At 35.8% G+C, this 21,657-nt stretch overlaps 1 protein-coding gene across 1 annotated transcript; it reads right to left on the bottom strand.

Annotated features, from left to right (window-relative positions):
* Positions 1-2,385: 2,385 nt before the first annotated feature.
* Positions 2,386-21,035, bottom strand: pfkla (phosphofructokinase, liver a). Its single transcript, XM_007230429.4, has 22 exons — positions 20,775-21,035; positions 16,971-17,044; positions 16,130-16,207; positions 14,347-14,536; positions 12,796-12,961; positions 11,565-11,609; positions 11,069-11,177; positions 9,320-9,415; positions 9,044-9,136; positions 8,092-8,217; positions 7,863-7,927; positions 7,675-7,738; positions 6,983-7,129; positions 6,243-6,313; positions 6,052-6,139; positions 5,793-5,945; positions 5,465-5,629; positions 5,309-5,370; positions 4,078-4,189; positions 3,850-3,949; positions 3,534-3,639; positions 2,386-3,426 (listed from the first exon to the last, which is right to left on the bottom strand). The coding sequence occupies exons 1-22, from the start codon at positions 20,857-20,859 to the stop codon at positions 3,279-3,281; spliced, it is 2,343 nt and encodes a 780-aa protein (XP_007230491.3). The 5' UTR covers positions 20,860-21,035; the 3' UTR covers positions 2,386-3,278.
* Between the last annotated feature and the right edge of the window lie 622 nt (positions 21,036-21,657).

Below are 21,657 nucleotides of genomic sequence, written 5' to 3'. Positions count from 1 at the left end.
AACACTGGTTTATAAACATCTCATCAAAGGCTATATTGGAAGTGATTAAAAGTAGACATTGTGATATTTTAAATTATGTATTTTTTATAATTTAGTGTGAAATTCTCAGTACCGCAACGCGTCCATTGCTGAATCTCGGCTCTTCAATTACACAATTTTAATATTTAAAATAAATAAATAATAAAAAACTTAAATGTATCTCATAAAGTAAATTGTTACAGTCAATAAAAATGTATTACTTGGAATTCATTGGTAAAAGAAAAGAAAATATTTAGAACAATAACTTTGGTCAGAACCAATGTTCTCAGCCTCCGCAACAATTTTCAAGCACCATTTAAGACCACAAGGAACAGAAAAAAAACAGCCATTTTGAGAGGGGGGACACCTTTTAGTATGACACCCAAGATGGCTACCAGGTAAGCACCTAATTTTATACCTCTCCAGATAAATGTTAAAAACTTGGTTGTCAGCGAGCATACACAACTTTTTGTTTCTCATTACCGAAACAGCTAGTTTTTAATGTTTAAAAAAATGAAAATGTTATTGTGTTTTGGGAATTTTTAAGGTTTTTAAAGTCTAAATACAAAAAGCTAGCAAAAGTTTAGCCAGGCATCATGGTGGCCCCACAGAGATCAAAGAAGGTTAAGGTCCCTCATACTCCGCAACAGCCTTCTCATACACCGCAACAATTTAAGGCCTGTTGCGGTAGAGAGATTCACTGTTGCGGTAAAGAGAAATTAATGTTTTAAGTGACATGAACTTATATATATATATATATATATATATATATTGTTTCATAAAAAAGCCTTTATTTACTTATAATAAACAATATATAAAACAATACATGATGCAATTTCAGATAAAAAACAGATTTATGTAGCAGGGCAGTGACACCCATATAACTTCCGCATAAGATATAAAAATAATATATAAAAATAATAATAATAATAATATATATATATATATATATATATATATATATATATATATATATATATAATATATAATTTTCATATATATATAATATATACATTTCATGAAACAACTTTTATTGTTATAAACTGTTAATAAAGGTTGTTTCATGAAATTTATTTTTATAAACTTTTATTGTTATAAACTGTTTATATGTATATATATATATATATACACACATTTTATGAAACAACCTTTATTAACAGTTTATAACAATAAAAGTTGTTTCATGAAATGTATATATTACATATATGAAATTTATATATATACACACATATATACATTTCATTAAACAACTTTCTTTAATTTTATCTTTAATTTTAATTTAGTTGCACATTGATGTTTACATTTTTCATGAGATTAATGCTTAATACAAAGATGTTTAATGAGATGTTGAATTGCTTGTTTCATACTTAAATATTTAATTTCAATTTAGTTGTACATTGATGTTTATATCTGTCATGAAATTAATACTTAATAAAAAAGTTGTTTTATGAGATGTTGAATTACTTATTTTGTATTTAAACATTCCATTTCAATTTAGTTATACAGTGATGTTTAAAGTTTTAAGGAATTTATGTCTAATGAGGTATGTTGAAATTTGTTTTATTAAAATACACAGTTCAAAATAGGATATTTTCACAGCTTGAGTCTTACTGAGAATAATTTTCAACAGCAAATACCACATTTTGTTCAATATTACTACTCCATACAAAACTCAAGAAGTACATCATTAGAATTTGTTATTTATTCACAGCATTCACACTCTGTGTTTGTTGTGTAAAGTGTTATTGTTAATTAAGTAGGAATCCTTGTAATGACTCTCTTTACCGAAACATTGACTCTCTTTACCGAAACACCATTCTCTTTACCGCAACACATATTTATTTACTAATTATTTTACTGTTATAAAACAAATTCTAGTTTATAATGGTATTTGGATAAATTGTATTTCTTCATAGGTCATCTGTACTAAATAAGAAATTATACATGTAATTTTTCAGTTAAATATCCTGAAAAGACAGGACATGAATCATGAAATCTGTTGCGGTAATGAGACAAATCATAAAATAAAAAAAAATGGGAAACTTATAAATATAATATTTTCTGGGTTATATACACATATGAGCACAACTGTTAATAATATCTATTTAAAAAGTAACAAATGTGTAACTTTTAAACCATATCTGTTCTGTGTTATCATGTTGCGGTACTGAGAATGTGTGTGCTCTGACTGACTAAAATGGTGCAAAATATACAGAAAAAAAATATAAAATTTAAAAAAAAAAGTATTTCTAAAAAGTTCAGACCCTAGTCTTGCATAACAAAAAGAAATTTTATATTTAAATGCCTTTTGAAATTTTTCAAGTGTGAACCCTTTTAAATCTGTTTTTCGTGAGAATCACCCACTTGCACCATAAATGGTAAAGCAAACACTTGATTGAATGTCCATGCACATCCCTAGTTAACAAGTCTACTTCTTTAGTTTTAGTAGTTTTAATAATAGATTTACTTCCTTGGCAGTGTGTGGCAGTAACACTCATATATCCACAGAACATGCCAAGTTGCCAGACATGTCCTAATTTATACACTGTATGGACGGTTCTAGTCTTGTTCCCTGATGTAAACTGAGCACCAATTATGGAGCTGCAGCATCCCATTAGGAAGGCCACAGAGTTTAAAGCTACGCTATATTATATATAAAGTAATCTAGACACCTTTTATTTATATAATTAGTGAATTAATATACTTTAATGGTAACTGTATGGCTTTTTGTGTCGTGTTGCATTTAATGTTGACTTTTTTGTTATTTTCATTGAGAAGCAATGACCATAGAATTACATATTTTAAACCAGCTGCACATGATGAAGAGATCACCATAACAAAGCCAAAGTGTCAGCTAGAGGTGTATGTACAAATCTCCCCAGCACTGGAACAGATCAGATAGATACCTTTGGTATAATTTGGAGTGAAGTCTGTGATCCACAACAGATCATTCAACATCAGATAAACACGTGTCCTCACTAAGGCTCTTGTGGCAGAATGCAATCAAATTCTTATAGCAAAGTTTCTGCTTTTCTAAGCATCTTGTGTAAGCATCTAGGCTACGTTAGAAAACTGGTTTTGACAGGAATCTTGGTAGAGGCAGGTGTCTGTAGTCATTTGGACATATAGTGTATCTCCAGGCAGTCACAGTTAGGCACGAATTGTGGTCAAAAACCCTCTTGTTAGAGGATGGCTGCAGGTGGCATGAATGTATGCTGGGCAAATATATAATACACTGTCTACTGAGTATACTGAATTGTCTAAAACCCAGGGTCTATACTGAGAGAGCGACGGGTCACATGTTCAATCTCTCCGGTGATATACTGGTCGAAGGATGTTTGGTATTTGGCCAGCATCTTGAGCAGCAATCGTAGTCCCAGCCACCACTGTTCTTTGGGCATTCTGTGCCTGTAATGGGAGATATGAGATGTTGGATATGAGGCATGATGATGATGCAATGCAAAATGGACAGTTATACAGTTAGTGACTGTATATCAGTTAGAGCAAATACTTACTCAAAGTCAGTCTGCTTCTTCACCTCGGTCACAGGGCAATAAGTGAGCGCTTTCTTATTTAAGCCAACCACACAAACCGTGTCTGGGGAGTTGGCAAACACGCGACCTGATCGAAAAAAGATTAAGTTATTTAGTCCGCCTTTTAAAAACCTTTATGTTGGGCCAAATTTCTTATTCAGTATATTAGCTGAAGAGAAGTCCTTACATTATTACTGAATTATCTAATTTATAACATTGAGAGAGATATTTAAACCTTTGCTTATGCCAGCTAACAACACAACAAAACTTTGAAACTGAATTTAGTAAAACTTCATACCTTGTCTGTATGTATCAGTCATCTTCTCTGTAAGCCACTGCACTGCCCTTACTCCAAGCTTGGTGCCAAAATTTCTGTCAAAAGGTGAGGGTGCACCTCCCTAAAAAAAACAAATATTGAAAGGCAGTAAGTCTTTACTAAATTATTTGTAGAATTGTATCTTTATTAGCTGACAGTGGGATATCAGTTTCTTTAGCCTGTATCACACAGTTTATTGTTTATTCTCACCTGTTGGAGATGTCCCAGGACATTCACTCTGCAGTCAAACACACCTTTCCCCTCAGCAGAGTACAAGTTGTAGATAAAATCAGTGGTGTAGTGTTTATGGCTTTTCTCATTCCTGTGTCAAGGTAAAACAGATTGTGCATTTTTCAGAGAAGCAATAAGAAAAATGATACATTTTGGAGTACAGTTCTGATCTAGAATTAGAAATTTATTCTGTACAATTCATCATTATAGAACAGTATTAAAGAAATAGTGGTGTTAATCGATTAAAAAAGAACCAGATTAATCATGATGACTCATGAATCATGACTTAAGATTTTAATAATAGAGTCAGTTACTTGTAGTAGCCGCTCTGTGGGGGTTCTGATCATTGAAGAACAGGGCAAATGGAAGCTATCAATGTATGCAGAGTAAATATGGACTTGTACAGTTCTGAAAAAAATTAGAGGCCACTTAAAAAAGATGAGCTTCTTTGATTTAACCAAATTAAAAACCTCTGGAATATAATCAAAAAGGAAGAAGGATGATCACAAGCCATCAAATCAAGCTGAACTGCTTGCATTTTTGCACCAGAAGTGGCATAAAGTTATCCAAAAGCAGTGTGTAAAACTGGTGGAGGAGAACATGCCAACATGCATGAAAACTGTGATTAAAAACTAGGGTTATTCCACCAAATATTGATTTCTGAGCTCTTAAAACTTTATGAATACGAACTTCCGAGGTCCGAAAGCTCTGCAAATAAACACTCTAAAAAAATATATATATTTTTATTTGGAATTTGGGAGAAATGTTGTCCGTAGTTTATAGAATAAAACAACAATGTTCATTTTGCTCAAACTTATACCTATAAATAGCAAAATCAAGTGGTCTCTTATTTATCTTTCAAGAGCTGTATTTGTATTTACAGAAAAGTGCTTCTATATTGTCACTGGAACTGATAAAATGAACCACAGATGTAGAAACATGGAGGTGGTCATAATATTCTGATATCAGTGTATATAGTTATATTTGTATGAGTAAAAATGGACTCATCACTGTTGAATGTTGCTTGCTATATTATAATACTACATATTTTTCCATTATATTAGTGCCCATAGTTCATGTTAATACACAGTATCTGAATTCATTCTTTGGATAAAGCTGAATGATGAATGGATGAATGATGTGTCTGGCGTTTATCAACTATGACATTTAATGACAATTATTCAATTAAGCAGGTTCTATAGTATATGACCTCAGCACCAGACCCCTCTGGATGTCCTTCTTCATCTTCTCTGTCAGATGCTCGACATTTGTCTGTTAGAGGAAATGGCGTGAAAATAAATTTATTACAGAGGTTCTAGTGTCAGTTTTTGCCAGGTTGTTTTCTGACTACAGTTATATATCTTACCTTTAATTCATGGATATCGAAAGCATCCTCATAGATATATGCCGCATCGGCCCCAACTGCAATGCCAGTGGTGGTTGCCAGGTATCCACAATATCCACCCATGGTCTCCACCACAAAGACCCTCCTCTTTGTTCCTGTTGCAGACTGCTTGATCTTATCACAGCTCTAATGAAAGTCCAGACAGGCTCCAGTTACACAAGGATATTAAATATTTGAGCTCCATTTTTAACTGTACACATTAAGGCACTCTTATATTTATTTAACGACTGAGCTAACTGTACAACTGAACTACTGTAATTAGTGTAATTAGATTTTACTGGCACCTAACCTCCATAGCTGCGTTAACAGCAGTATCAGCTCCCAAGCTGAAATCAGTTCCAGGAACGTTGTTGCTGATGGTGGCAGGAATGATGCACATGGGAATACACAGCTCATCATAGTGTCCCCTGGCATCAAACAACTCCAGAATCCCTTCATAAGCCTAAAGATAAAAAGACAAGGACAGATTTACTTACCAGTGACATTCAATTGCTCAAACAAAAGAGCAGAACTACAAAAGAAGAAGAAGAAAAAAAAACTCTACCGACCTCAAAGCCTCCAACCACTAGCAGTGACTGGATATTGTACTTGTTCAGGTTTTCCACCAACTTTTCCATGCAGGTACTGGGAAGAGTTCTACAAAAACAGTAATCAAATACCAATATCAGCTCAATTTAATAAATAAATAATTACAAAGTAAATAATGAAGCAAGTAAAACCACATTAACAGCATACTAACCGTTTAGTCCCTAGAAGTGAGCCCCCTTGGCCAGTCCAACCAGCCACACTATGCCAAGACACCTCATTGACCTTTGTACAAAGAGGAAAGCTTTATGTTAAATACAGCTTAGGAAAAAAACAACAAGAGACCACTTCAGTTTCTGAATCAGTTTCTCTGATTTTGCAATTTATAGGTTTATGTTTGAATAAAATGAACATTGTTGTTTTATTCTCTGAACTACAGACAACATTTCTTCCTAATTCCAAATAAAAATACTGTAATTTAAAGCATTTATTTGCAGAAAATGAGAAATGGCTGAAAGAACAAAAAAAGATGCCGAGCTTTCAGACCTAATGCAAAGAAAACAAGTTCATATTCATAAAGCTTTTAGAGTTCAGAAATCAATATTTAGTGGAATAACCCTGGTTTTTAATCACAGTTTTCATGCATCTTGGCATGTTCTCCTCCACCAGTCTTACACACTGCTTTTGGATAACTTTATGCCTTTACTCCTGGTGCAAAAATTCAAGCAGTTCAGCTTGTTTTGTTGGCTTGTGATCATCCATCTTCCTCTTGATTATATTCCAGAGGTTTACAATTTAGCAAAATCAAAGAAACTCATAATTTTTAAGTGGTCTCTTATTTTTTTTTTAGAGCTGTATGTACAAGCACTGCAAAAAGGTTGTGCTGTTCACAACAACTGATAACTAAGCACAATCATGTATCACAAACCAATATCCATGGCTTGGAGCTATTACCTCTCCATTGGCGAGGCCCTCAAATCCATCGCTAACAGTGTAGACTCTGTGTCCCGCAGCCAGCCCCATCCTCACTGCAGACCTCACTGCTGCATTCATACCTGCTGCAGGTGCTCCAACGTTCAGAATGGCCACTGAGAAATTGCTCTGAGGAGAAAAAAAAGCATTGTAGCAAATAAGTTTCGAAAATATTCTTAAGCATTGAAACCATGTTTAATCTGACTGCACTAATAGAGAAGGTCTGCTGAAGACTGAAACCATCTAAAATCATACATAACCAGAACAAATTGTGAAATACTCTGCTCCAAACAATAATTAAACACTTAATCAGTGTAAGACAAAGTTGGTGTGATGAAATTCACAGAAATTGAATGAGCTTATGACTTTAATGTTTTTCCTCGACTTACGGTATGAATTTGACTTTTTTGTCATCGGTAAATGAGTTTGGTGTCCACTGGCTGTTGTTATGTCACTGTCTCTAAAGCAGTGGCCATCAAGGAGCCACAATATATATGAATTTGACTTTTTTGTCATCGGTAAATGAGTTTGGTGTCCACTGGCTGTTGTTATGTCACTGTCTCTAAAGCAGTGGCCATCAAGGAGCCACAATATATATATAGAGGTTTCACAGTGGCTTGATTTTTTTGGAGCAGTGTATATCAATTATATGACCTTATATTGAAATATATTACCTTTTCTTGAGCAGGTTTCTGATAAGCCAGTAACTTGTAAATGTTCCAGTTGTTTTCAAAGCTCCTGAAATGAGACGCACCTTGTTATTTTTAGTTAGCTGGGATTTACACATTAACATAAACACTAACCTGGGCTTTAGTGAGAAACTAAGCTGTGTGTTCACTGAAGAATTCTAAATCAGGCTCACCTTCCACGCAGCTGAATGGCCTCCTCAAACCTTTTCTCATTCATGGCCTTCTGTACCTCCTTAGTCTGAAAAAAAATATATAAAATTGTCTTTAACAGTCTTTAATAATCTTTAATTAAATGATACGTAACAATTTCAGCATCTCTTGTATGAAAATGATATATTATAGTATTTTAGAAACACTGTTCTTGTGTGAACATATTTCTTAAACTGCAGATGTGGATCTCACCATTTCCACTGCTTCCATAAGAGGGAGACGCACTGTCTGGTTGCCCGAGAGACCGATCACGCAGGCGGGGGTGTCTGGAGTCGCCTCCATCAATGCCACCACTGCCTCCATTCCCAGTTTACTGCTCTGGAGGAACAGACCAAAATCACAGTGCTTAGAATATATTGTAGGCTAATTATATTATAAATATATTATAACTTAATTAACTGTTTAAATAAGAAGTGTTGTATAAAGTGTAATATAACAATTAGATCATAACATTTCTTTATGTTTGAATAATACTGCTTTAATTACCAGCTTTTTATATCATACACATAAAATAGTGCACATCAGTAAATGAATTGGCTTATAATTGTCTATAAAAACGTTGTTTAGTAAGGGTAAAACTGTTTACATTAGGGTTGCATCTGACAATTATTTCACTTATTTATCTTTTTATTTAATGCTTTTATTATTTATTCTAAAGGTTTATGTTTACATGATTAAAATAATATATTCATAATAACGATAATTCATATTTATCTTATTTTTTTTTTCTTTAAAACAAAATCATTATTTAATATGTATTTAAGTTCTGGTAATCACTGGTGATGCCACAACACATGTTAAGACTAGCACATGCCTCCTCCAACACATGTGAACTCAGACTCCACCTCTTTTCTAACTGCTGCTGCTGAAAAAACCAGCGCACTCGGAGGAAAGCGCAGCGACTTGGTTCTGATACATCAGCTCACAGATGCCTTGATGAGGGAAAAGGGCGCCATCTACCCACCCATAGAGAGCAAGGCCAATTGTGCTCTTCGGCAGCTGATGGCAAGCTGCATGACCAGGATCCGAACCAGCTATTTTCCTATCATATTGTCAGCCCCCACAGCCCTAGTTTACCACACATTCTGTTTTTGTAGGTAGTTTTACTGCCTAAAATAGTTTTACTACAGTTTGAAATACTTACTAGCACTCGATCGAAGGCTGAGGGAGTTCCTCCTCTCTGTACGTGGCCCAGTACAGTTACCCTGGTGTCGTATCCCAACCGCTTCACCACAAGCTAAACACACACACACACACACACACACACTTATCATCCTGCTTCTATAAGGAAGAATTAAATTGGTTCTTCCCAGCGGTGCAGAAAAAGACCTGGCATACGATGTTCAGATGCTTGTGCTAGAACAGTTTATAAGGTTCATTAAATAAATTCATTTCATTTCTTACACTTCAAAAGACTTACATCTTTGATGTAGCTGGAGGAGATTGGCTCGCCTTTTTTATTGATTGCTCCCTCAGCGACTATAATAATGTTGAGCCTGGATCCAACACTGCGGCTCTGCAAACACACATCCGTTTCACTTTACGCAGCATTACACAGCAGACAGTATGTTCAATCTAATATACAGTATATTGCTCATTCTTTGTACTAAGGGTAATAAAAAAGTGTACGCTGTTTTGGTTTGAGAAACTGTCTCTTCTGTTTAGGGAAAACATTCTGATATATTTTGGAGCACTCTTTGAGTATTTATTGCATTTAGTAACTAAAGCATCAGTGAGGTCAGGATATTGGATAATCACCGCTCAAATGTATTGTCAACTCCTCAACTCCAAAGTTTCAAAGGTGTTGTATGGAGAGCCATTAATCCAGAGAATACAGTTCACCTATGCTTGGCATGAGGCTCAGTGTCAAAAATCCAGCTCAAGAGAGAGCTATTCTATTGGCAGTAGTTGTCTACAGTGATTAGACAAGTTATTTGCTAAAAATTTGCTAACTTTTTTAGCACTTATTAGAAGGGGTGTCCACAAGAGGTGTCCCATATCATGTTGTTCGCAATAATATCAACAACATTTTGTATATCGTAAACAATATTATACCCTGAAATGTTTGCTGTTTTTAGCAAAAGAAAAATTCACAATGTTCTCATTTCCCATTATATATTTACTAGAGACAGATTATATCTGTCCAGTATAATTTATTTGACTTTAATCCTGAATATAATCCTGGAGATATTTGGAGTGTATTATTAGTATCATGACATTCTGGATCATTGACTTCTGTTACAAATCTGATAAAATTATTGTATTTTTTTTATTATTCAGTTGGGGGTGTGTCATATCATATCGTATATAATAATACAATTTAATTTTAATTTTGTTGCAATAGTGTATTCTTTCTCATATTGCCAAGAGCATCTTTATCGCGAAAATGCCATGAAATAAAATGATATTATTTTAGCGCCGTATCGCCCACACTTAATGAGGATTATTTTTGGACATATTTGGACATATAGTCTGTATTCTTTTCATTTCATTCATTAAAGCCAAATCCCATTTAATCTCAATACATTTTTACACTACCTCTTGTTTTTGAGTGTAACCCCTCCCTTTGGGACAGAGTTACAAAGGGGAAAGGGTTAAATCCTCCCCCTCAGAATTGGGACAACCCTTCAAGAACCCAATACACATATTGCTATAGCAGTAAAGCGCTAAAGTTCAGCAACCTAACTGCTGCAGGTTAACTAGTTAACTTTAGGGCTTTATCGTATGTCTTCAGAAAGGGGGCAGGTGCTACAGCAATTTATTTTTTATTGTTCATTCCTTAATTTCTCTGTAATGGGCAGTTAAAATGAGTTTTTATTAACTTTTATTTACTTTCATTTTCCGTTCCACCTTAAATGATGCAGCCTCTGCTGTCTGTTGCCCCATTTAAGGTGGAATGGCAAATTTAGCTAGATGTACTACTACCATTTTTGTGCTTGTTTTAAATAATATAGGCGTAAAATATTGAAACTTTGTAATTTTTACCAAGGAAAATATTTTTGGTTCCTTTGGTTGCTCATCTTCCCAGTGGAATCTCAGTTTGAAGGGCCACAAACTGTAACACTTCCCCCTAACCCTCCAGCCTAACAAAAATCAGGACAATTAAAAAATTATGGCCTTAAGGGGTGAAATGGGATTGGGTCTAAGTGTGTCATCGTGCCAGCCTCACCTCTCCCAGCCGAGCACACATGACCTCCTCCCAGCCGTCCTCCGGGGGAGCCTCGGGAATAAAGAGCCAGTCTGCTCCAGACGCCAGCGCAGACACCAGAGCCAGATATCTGCACAGCAGACCCAAAACTTAATCAGAAAAACAGGCCTCCATCTGCAGTGCTGCACTGACCTCCACTACAGCAATGACCTTTATCAGCAGCACGGCAACGGCAGCTATCTGCGCCCTTTATCACAAACTGGAAGTGCCTCTATAATTAGTGCAGCAGTGACCTCAGTGTTGATTTATACCTTGGTCAGCCAGCTGTGACAGGAGGCTAATGCAACTACTGTATATTTCAGTGCACTGATGAGACTGCAATTCTTCCTCATTTATGATGACTTAAATTAACCAAGACCTGCATGTGCTCAACATGAGTTCAACAGCAACACTGTGATACTAACTCACGAGGACTGAATGGAAATAAAGCAAGCAGCAGCACTCAGACATGACTCACCCGCAGTGTCGGCCCATCACCTCCAGAACAAACGTGCGCTGGTGGCTGTAGATCAGAGGGGAGAAGATTTACAAACCACTCAAAGTGCTGGGTGACATAGAATAGTGGTACACTCATTGACAAAAAAAAAGAAACACACTGGTCTTGGCAAAGATAGCATGAAAGTGCTACTTTTGGGTAGTGTACCTCTTGGTGAAAGATCACTTACAGCTAGACATGCCTCTACAATGCATTTAATGGACTAAGAGAAGCATGATTGTCATTTGAATTAATTGCCCGCCCTCTATGTCATTCATCAGCCAGCCAATGTTGCCTTTATCAGAAAAGAAACCAGTAATGCTATGGACTGGAACCTTATCATTTTTATTGAAGAATCCAGGAACTAAAGGCAGGCGGTTTGAGCGTGGAGGCCTCATGGTAAGCATTTTTATATTTTGCTTTTTTAACCAGCTAACAGAGAACATTATAAGAACATTTAGCAATGTTTTAAAAGGTGTCAGGAAGGTTAGCCTGTAACATCCCAGAAATGTTCTGAAAACGATTAACACAATAATGATTTACATCACAATGTTATTAAAAGTATTAAAAGTAACATTCCCAAAACTAAAGGTCAGGTTGAATAAAAATAAAAACGTTCTTAAAACAACCAGAAAACTGGATATATTTTTGTTTCAAGGACATTAATAGTAATGCTCAGTAAATGTTGTACTAAACAAAAATTGTTAGCTGGGTAGAGCCTTCTTTCAATTAATTTTTTTTCCGCAGTTAACATATTATTTTGCTCTAACACTGTAATCATGTACATATATTATCATTATATTCACAAATATAAAGTTTCATCCACATGCATATTCAGCACAGTATTTGAAGAAGATGCTTGAGGTCATTAGTTTTGCACACGTGGTATTTAAAGTATTCTCCCAAAGGACAGGCAGGAGAATCAGGAACCTAAATAGTCAAGGTGGACAAGTTCAGGCATGGATTCTAGGAAAACAAACAAGGAAGCACACACTAAAGATAGTGGCCCAGCATGCACTGAGCAGAGGTGCATGCTTTGAAGAGTATGCAACAAACCATGTGATTTAAAACATATACACAATTTTTAAGTAAGAATTTAATTTAATTTTACACTAGTATACATATATTATATATAGAGTATATATATTCTATACTTTATTCTATACTGTACATTATATACTTTATACTTTGTAGATTAAATATAATCTCTGACCTGATGGCAGTGGTGGTAATGGCATCAACGATCTCCATAATACGATGGAGAGCAGAATCTGCACCAATGGTCATGTCAGTCCCACAGAAATCATTATCGATGGAGCCGACCAGGCCCACAATGTTCAGGTGATCATGCTTCTTTGCAGTTTCAGGAGTGATCCTGCCTAGATATAAGAATAGCATATGTATAGTATATATATATATATATATTTTATGTCTCCATAAAAAAGGTCATTTAGTTAAAAACTCTCCTGCTGCACCCTGTATTTGTGCACTTAACTGCAGTCCTCATCTGGACTGCCTTATAACCCATTAACACTTCCCTTGCACAGCACATTTTTACATTTGACCTGTTTTTACTTCATAAAAATGTGTTGCTTATCTGCTGAGAAAGAAAACAAGCTGAGAAACAGTGAGCTGTAGTAACTGATTCTAATGAGACTGCCTGCAGCATCTGGGCTTGTTACAGACATATAAAACAGTGATAGCTGCAAAGGATTCCCAAAAGGTAACTATATACAGATCCCTCAATAACGTTAGGGGTAAAGACATGCTTTTGTGCATTACTGACCTCTATGATCCTCAGTTTTATAGATTTGTAATTAGGTAATTTACATGTAGTTAAAGTTTAACAAATGGCATTTTATACATTTTTGGTTGTATTGTGTAGAAAATAGCTCCCCATTTCTTTGCACCAAAACTGTTGTGATGTAGAGGTGGTTTCTACAATAAATTCATTATTAGTGTCTGTTGCATCCTGTTTTACTTACTAACTTCCCCCATGTGGTTAAAGCGACATTTAACATGTGCCTCAGTAAACTGGATCTAGTGATGCCTCTGATTTAAACACTGTTTGCATATAAGTAGGTTTGTTTCCAGGTTGTTTTCTTACTGTGGAACTCTTATAGGCGAATTTGCCTAGAAGAAAAGTATTTTCTGTATTTTTCGCACTATAAGGCGCACTATCAGTGAACATCTATTTTCTGGTCTATTTTCATACATAAGGTGCATTATGTGACACTAGAAAGGAACAGGGGTGTCACCATGTTTTTCTTCTAATTCAGCAGGTCTTGCTGCTGAGTGGTGGGTTGGGGGGTAACTAAGTTAAGCACTACACTGAGGAACCCTGAGTGTTCCTGTAAGCCAGGGCAATATTAGCTAGCGGTTCATCACGTGTAGCTTGTTTTAACACTGTAAATGTGCAGGCTACAGTCTGATATAATCGCCCTTAAACGGCGAAGGAGCTAGCTCTTAATGCAGTTAGCAGTTAATACTTATACTGCTCCAGAATCTGTTCTGGAGAGCTAACCTTAAAATTCTGTATACTCGAGTGTGGCTTTACTGCTCCTTAATACCTGACTGGTAGAATTCATACATAAGGCACACTGGATTATAAGGCAAAATGATGATTTTTGGGAAAATTAAAGGATTTTAAGTGCACATTTAAGTGTGAAAAATACAGCAAGTAGGTTTGTTTTCAGCTTGTTTTTTATCAGCTTGTTTTCTAATCCTGTATTCATTAGTCTTGAATTACACTGCTTTTTTGTACCTTTTGTCACCAGCTCAGCGAGCAGTCCACTCCATTCGCTCCTGAAGATATTGGCCCCAGTGAGGCTGCCGTCCCCTCCACACACGCACAGATTGGTGATCCCCCGTTTCACCAGGTTAAAGGCAGCGGCCACCCGTCCCTCCCGTGTGGTGAAGGCTTTGCAGCGTGCACTGCCTATTACTGTCCCTCCCTGTAGAAGAGACAGGACATCTCATTCAGAATGTGGCAAACTGGCCCCAGCACATTCATCACATGCTGACAGATTCATTACACGGTCAATAAGAGCAAAACCAGTTAGAAAGCTACAGCTGCTAGACCTCTGCCATCCTGACATGCTTTTACTACAAGCTGTTTTGGCTTCCTGTAGCAGAATTTAGAATCAAAGCCTCTTAAAAACACAGCCTGTGGACAAAAGATGCAACAACTGATTGCCAGATAATGATCACATTACCTACAGTGCCTAATGTGTCTCTAGGACACTACTGCCAGCACCCAAGATGTATGAGCCAGACTTAAAGGGACACAACAGCCAGAATGAAGACTCTCCTCTGATAGCATCCTGCTGCAGCTGCTTTGGAGTGGAATTTTTGCAAGAAGGCTGTTTAAAATGTGCTGTGTGGCTTTAAAACAGTAACAATTATTGAGGAATTATCTAGCTTCTAACATTATAAAATCCCAAAGTCCCAAAAATCCACCCAAATCAGTGTTTTACAAAATATGTCACTTCTTCCCTCTGAACAGTGGAGTACCTCAGGGCTCTGTGCTGAGCCCTCTGCGATTCTCATTGTTAACTCACTACTGCATAAATCTAGAGCTGTCACCAAGTTTGCTGATGTCACCATCCAGACCCTGGGGCAGGAGTAAACACAATGTCACCAAATGGCCTCCATCCACATGGTTGGGCATGAAAGCTGTGCACCTCAGTCCAATACAGTTTTGTGCAGATATTTTCAGTTACAGCTGAAGTTACGCTTTTAATCCCAGAAAACTCCCTTATTTACCATTAAAAAGCCATTTAAATGCCTGATTAAAGGGCCGATTACTGTTGTTTTGCTGTTTTCCTTGGGTTTTGAGTGCTCGGCACTGACTCAGCTCTTGATCGGGCCGGACGCAAGAAAACGCGCAGGTGGGGGCGGGGCTGGTGACATAATTGGCCCTGCATTGTTTAATATTGTGATATATATTCTCAAAATATATATTCTTTTTTCCAATATCATGCAGCCCTAGTTCATAGTCTGGCTGGTGTGCCTCTTTAATTCTAAATGTAAATGCAGCAGTTTTAAAGAAGCTATGTAACACTAAACATGGAACAAAAAACGACAGGCTTCCTTCTATGTTAAGTGAAAGACATACAGTAATTTAACTCTAATATAGAGTCACCAGGTCTGACCATTTACAGAACCAAAACTACAAACAGAGTGAGGGGAAAATATGCAGTCCAGTCTGCGGCATTAGTGAATACTGAATGCAAATGCCTTCTGAACTGCACATTCAGAAGTGTCTAATAACAGCCTTACAGCACATGCAACATGACATCTTACCAGTACAGAATCAGAACTGGACAGACGAGAAAAGAGGAAATATGGAAAATGCACAGATGAATCATAGAGTAAAAGAGAGAGAGAACTTCATTTTAAAATCTTTTTAAAACAAAAAGATTATTTTCAAATATTTAAACAGAAAACATATTTGTGTCTGATGTTAAGTAGCTACTAAATAAGGATGTATTTATACAGAATGTGTCACTAAAGCACTAGATCAGGTCAGATCTGAACACTCTTACCAGCTGAATGATGTTGGTCACACTGTGCCAGTGAGCCAGTTTAATATTGTCTCCTCCATCCACCAAGCCCTGGTAACCCTGCAAAAAAATAACACATTATATCAGAGTAGATATCAGATATCAGGACAGATATACTAGATCAGAGTTGCTTCTAAGATTTAACCTGTCAGCTAACATTCAGGTTCTTCCATATGGATCATTTATAATAAGTACACTCTGTTGGTAGATGGCTTTGTTTAAGAATTTGTTTGTTTAAGTGATCCACCAATGGAATAAAATTTGTATATCATATAGATAAGTGTATTTCATACATTAATGCAAGATTTAGAGAATAAAATACAACTGTGTACTTACAACATAATAACATAAGGAAATAATGCAGAAATAATACTGCCTTACCTTTCTTACAAATGAATCATCTTATACAGGTATGTACATGTATTGATAAGAGTCTTGCCCCGTGTGTCTTACTGGTTTGTTGTGTGGATTGAATCATATCCTGCTCTGTCAATTATGAAACAATACTATCCCTTATAATACTTACCACCAACAGATATACAACCAACAAAACTAAAGCCTCACAATATAAAACAGGCATAAAAATAAAGAAAATAAATTGACAATCTCAATTAAAGTAATGTGTAATACTGTATGCTGACTTGATTAAAGACTATTTCAAGATCTTCATTTTTTAAGCTTGGAACTGTGAAGCTTGGTTTGAAACAAATCTTTAACAATCATTTAAAGCCAGGAAAGAACACCTGACTCTAAAATAAAGCTAAGAATAAAGTGACTTTAAAACAGATTTAAAACACAAGTAAATCCTTGATAAGGTAAGTACCTCATAAATCAGATACACCTTGGCTCCGACGTATATACCCATCCGAGTGACAGCACGGACAGCAGCGTTCATACCTGAACAGGGATATTAGACAAAACATCAAAATTTCACACCATTAATTGTTGTTTTTTTTCCTAATCGCTAACTATACCATGTCTGCAAAAGTTCTCAAGTCATTTGTTTTAGAAAGGTTTTGCAATCTAATATTGGAACACTGCTGTGAGAATGCTCTGATTGTATTTTTGATTTTGGACGATTTGTTCTTGATCATAAGCACACACCCTCATCCCAAAAATGTGAGTTGAAACTCTTCTGTGGAATCTGAATCACCAGTTTTTCCTTCCTGGACCACTGTTGAGTACTGACTACTGCATATCTGGAACACCCTAGAAGCCCTGCCTTTTTAGATGACCCATGGGCTTTCATAGTTTGACTCAGATTCTTAAGATTCTTAACTACAGACTGACCATTATTTTAGGCTGAAATAAAACCAAAACAAGATGCCAAATATTAAAATATGTTTTTAGTAGTAGTTTTTTTTCATTCAATTCAATTTTGTGCAACAGAGTATCTCACCCAGAGAGGCACAGCTGTTAACTGAAAGCCATTCCAAAAATATTCCATTCCATTCATAAAGCTGACTGAGAAAACCCAGCAAGTATGTGTAAAACTGTCATCTAAGCAAGATGTGTTACTTTGAAAAAAAAATCTAAAATCTAAAATATATTCTGGTTTGTTTAATATATTTTTTGATACTAAATAATTCCATAATTTTTTATCTTCATAGTTTGCATGGCTTTAGTATTAATCTACAATGTAGAAAAACATATATAACACATAAAACATATTCTGATTTATTTAACTCTTAAAAATAATAATAATAATTTCATGTGTTCCTATATATCTTTAATGTCTTCAATATTACATTTACAATGTAAAACATCATAAAACACTTTTCACTTTTTTATTTACTAAATAATTCCATAGGTTTTTCTTTACAGTTTGCATGACTTTAGTATTAGTCTACAATTTTGATTATTTGTTTTAAGTATAAAACATAATCTGGTTTGTATAACACTTTTTGTTTACTAAATAATTCCACATATATTCCTCCATATCTTTAATCTCTTCAATATTAAATTTACAATGTAGAAAATCATAAAACATTGAATTGAATGAGAAAAGGATTGTCCAAACTTTTGACTGGTACTGTATGTTGCCCTGTCAGTGGTTTTAATGTTATGTCTGATCACAGCGGGGTACACAGCGGTGCCCTGACTGCCTGCACGTATGCACGTACAGTGTACAGTGAGACACACCCACTGACGCAGACTCCGCCCCTCCCCCTGCTCTACCGCTCTCTATGATTTCCTGGCTGCCTGAACTGGAACAGAACAGCCCGTTTACCCGCAGTTTACTGATATTAAACCCGCGCACTGGATAAATTACCTGATAACACGATGTTAACTAACGCAAACGAGCACGAGACAGACTTTCTGCGCTGCTTTACGCAAAGACTGCGCATGCTTACGCTGGATAACTTACCCTGTTACTAAGCAACGCTGAATTCAGTTAAATGTAACGTAAACAACGCAAATCAGTATACAAACCCACACCATACACTGGCATGTATTATTACATTTACTCATCTAGCCAAAGTGTCCATATGGTTAAACATGTAATATATATATATATATATATATATATATATATATATATATATATATATATATATATATATAATATGTATCTTTAAAAACATTTAACATAGAGTTATATATGGTCTGTTTTACCACATTGACACTTGTCCCCACCATCACCACAGCCATGCATATCGCTTGTCTAGAAATAATATATAACAGCTAGAGGTGGGCAATATTATATCGTATACCATATATCGTGACACAGAAATATCATGATATTAAAAATCCATATCGTGATAATAGGGCTGTTCTGTCTTAAAAGTGGTCTATTATTTACTGTGAAGCTTAAGGTGTATTTATTGTATAATTGTTTTAGTTTGCAGTTTATATGCATGCACTAAATATTCTGCAATATTATTTGCTGCATTATATTTTTTATGCTATATTATTTATTTTGCCACATTATGATTGTACTCTTATACTATATTCCTGAAATTAATGAATTATTTTAGTTTTCCTGTATCGCCAAGTATATCGTTATCGCAAAAATACCCTGAAATATCATGATATTATTTTAGAGCCATATCGCCCACCCCTAACAGCTATATATATGATATTTTTTAACCACATGGACACTTTACAGTCATGTATATCTCTTCTAAACTATCTAAAAAATAATGTATCACTTTACTTGACAGTATAGATGCTCAACTAATATTCAACTAACATTAAACTGAATATCTATTAAACACATCTGATTCTCATTTGAACCTACCCATACCCCTAACCCTAATACTCACATTAATCCTAACAAATTAATCAATCTTAAAACCTAAAAAAACTACATAACTCTTAAAGGTTATGTTTAGGGTATATATTTAGGGTTAGCAGTAAGGTTACATTCAGTAAAGAATCATTAACCTTCAACTAAAAATTCAATTACATTCCATAGACATTTAGTTGAATATCAGTTAACCATCTACAAGGCATCAACAATGGACCATCCAAGTAGAGTGTTACCAAAAATAGCATATGTGTAACCACATGGACACTTTAGAGCTATGCATATTATGTCAGTAGCTATATTATGACATTTTTCTCACTGGTTTAAAGTTTAAAGGCAATATCTAATTACTATACATTATCTGTTAAACCACATGGACACTTCACAGCCAATCATATTGTGTCAGTAGCTATATTATGACATTTTTCTCACTGGTTTAAAGTTTAAAGGCAATAACTAATTACTATACATTATCTGTTAAACCACATGGACACTTCACAGCCAATCATATTATGTCAGTAGCTATATTATGACATTTTCTCATTGGTTTATAAACAATGTCTATACTATACATTATCTGGTTAACCACATGGACACTTTGCAGCCATGCATATATCTTCCAAAATTGTCTAAAATAATTTTAAATAAATATATATATATTATCTGTTAAACCACATAAACACTTTACAGCCATGCTTATCATGTCAGTAGCTGTATTATAAACTATACTATAATATTTTCTCATCTAAATTGTTTCAAAATAATATGTAATAGCTATATAGTATCTTTTTAACCATGTGCATACCTTAGAGCCATGCACATCCCTTCTAAATTGTCATAAATTAATATAAAATAGCTATATATTATATGTTAACCACATGGAAACTTCACAGCCATGCATAATATGTCAGTAGCTACATGATGACATTTTCTCATTGGTTTAAAAAGAATATCTAATTACTACATATTATCTGGTTAACCACATGGACACTTTACAGCCATGCACATATCTTCATAATTGTCTAAATAATTTATAATAAATATAGATTAACTGTTAAACCACATTAACACTTTAGAGGCATGCATATATTTTTCAAATTGTCTAAAATAAAGTATAACAAATAAATATCATCTATTAAACCACATGGACCCTTTACAGCTATGTATATCCTGTCAGTAGCTAAACTATGACATTTTCTCTTTTAAATGGTTTAAAAATAATGTGTAATAGCTAACCATGTGGACACTTTACAGCCATGCTGATCCTGTCAGTATATTAGATAACTAGCTAGATAAGCTATTTGTCTATCTGTCTGTATGTCTATCTGTCTGTCCAGCTATATATGTGTACTGAGCTGCTGTAGGTGAGCTGTTTACCCTGGGCATCTCCTCCGCTGGTCAGCACGGCGATGGCTTTCCCAGCCCCGGTCATCCGCAGCTTCTCCAGAGACTGAGAGCTCATGGTGCCGCAGGACAGATTTCCAGCAATAAACAGCGAATAACCGCGCGGTTTCCTCCAGCTTCTGTATTCCTCCTCTATCCTTCACTTTAGCAATGACCTTCCGGGAATCTCGTCTCGGCTCAGATGTAAATATGGACCCGCCCCACGGAGGAGGAGGAGCTCCGGACCTCCATTTCTCCCCCTGCTTCTCCAACCAGACATTGTACTCTACTCTATACAGCCCTCAACCTGCTCTCTACTGCTCTATACACCCCTCAACCTGTTCTATACACACTTCAACCTGCTCTCTACTGCTCTATACACCCCTCAACCTGCTCTCTACTGCTCTATTCACCCCTCAACCTGCTCTCTAATGCTCTATACACCCCTCAACCTGCTCTCTAATGCTCTATACACCCCTCAACCTGCTCTCTACTCCTCTATTCACCCCTCAACCTGCTCTCTAATGCTCTATACACCCCTCAACCTGCTCTCTAATGCTCTATACATCCCTCAACCTGCTCTCTACTCCTCTATTCACCCCTCAACCTGCTCTCTACTCCTCTATTCACCCCTCAACCTGCTCTCTACTCCTCTATTCACCCATCAACCTGCTCTCTACTGCTCTATACACCCCTCAACCTGCTCTCTAATGCTCTATACACCCCTCAACCTGCTCTCTAATGCTCTATACACCCCTCAATCTGCTCTCTAATGCTCTATACATCCCTCAACCTGTTCTATACACACTTCAACCTGCTCTCTACTGCTCTATACACCCCTCAACCTGCTCTCTACTGCTCTATACACCCCTCAACC

Source organism: Astyanax mexicanus, chromosome 11 (assembly GCF_023375975.1).
Source record: "Astyanax mexicanus isolate ESR-SI-001 chromosome 11, AstMex3_surface, whole genome shotgun sequence".
NCBI classification, from domain to species: Eukaryota; Metazoa; Chordata; class Actinopteri; order Characiformes; family Acestrorhamphidae; genus Astyanax; species Astyanax mexicanus.
The sequence above is the reverse complement of the archived record's forward strand: the minus strand, read 5'-3'. Positions and strand labels throughout refer to the sequence as shown.

Bases quoted from the DNA above. Each gene is read 5' to 3' on its own strand.
- pfkla (XM_007230429.4), bottom strand. From the start codon at position 20,859: ATGAGCTCTCAGTCTCTGGAGAAGCTGCGGATGACCGGGGCTGGGAAA. The intron at 3,640-3,849 runs GTATGAAGTTTT...TTTTTCGATCAG, and splicing joins GACTGATACATACAGACAAG to GTCGCGTGTTTGCCAACTCC. The intron at 3,427-3,533 runs GTAAGTATTTGC...CTCCCATTACAG, and splicing joins AAGAAGCAGACTGACTTTGA to GCACAGAATGCCCAAAGAAC.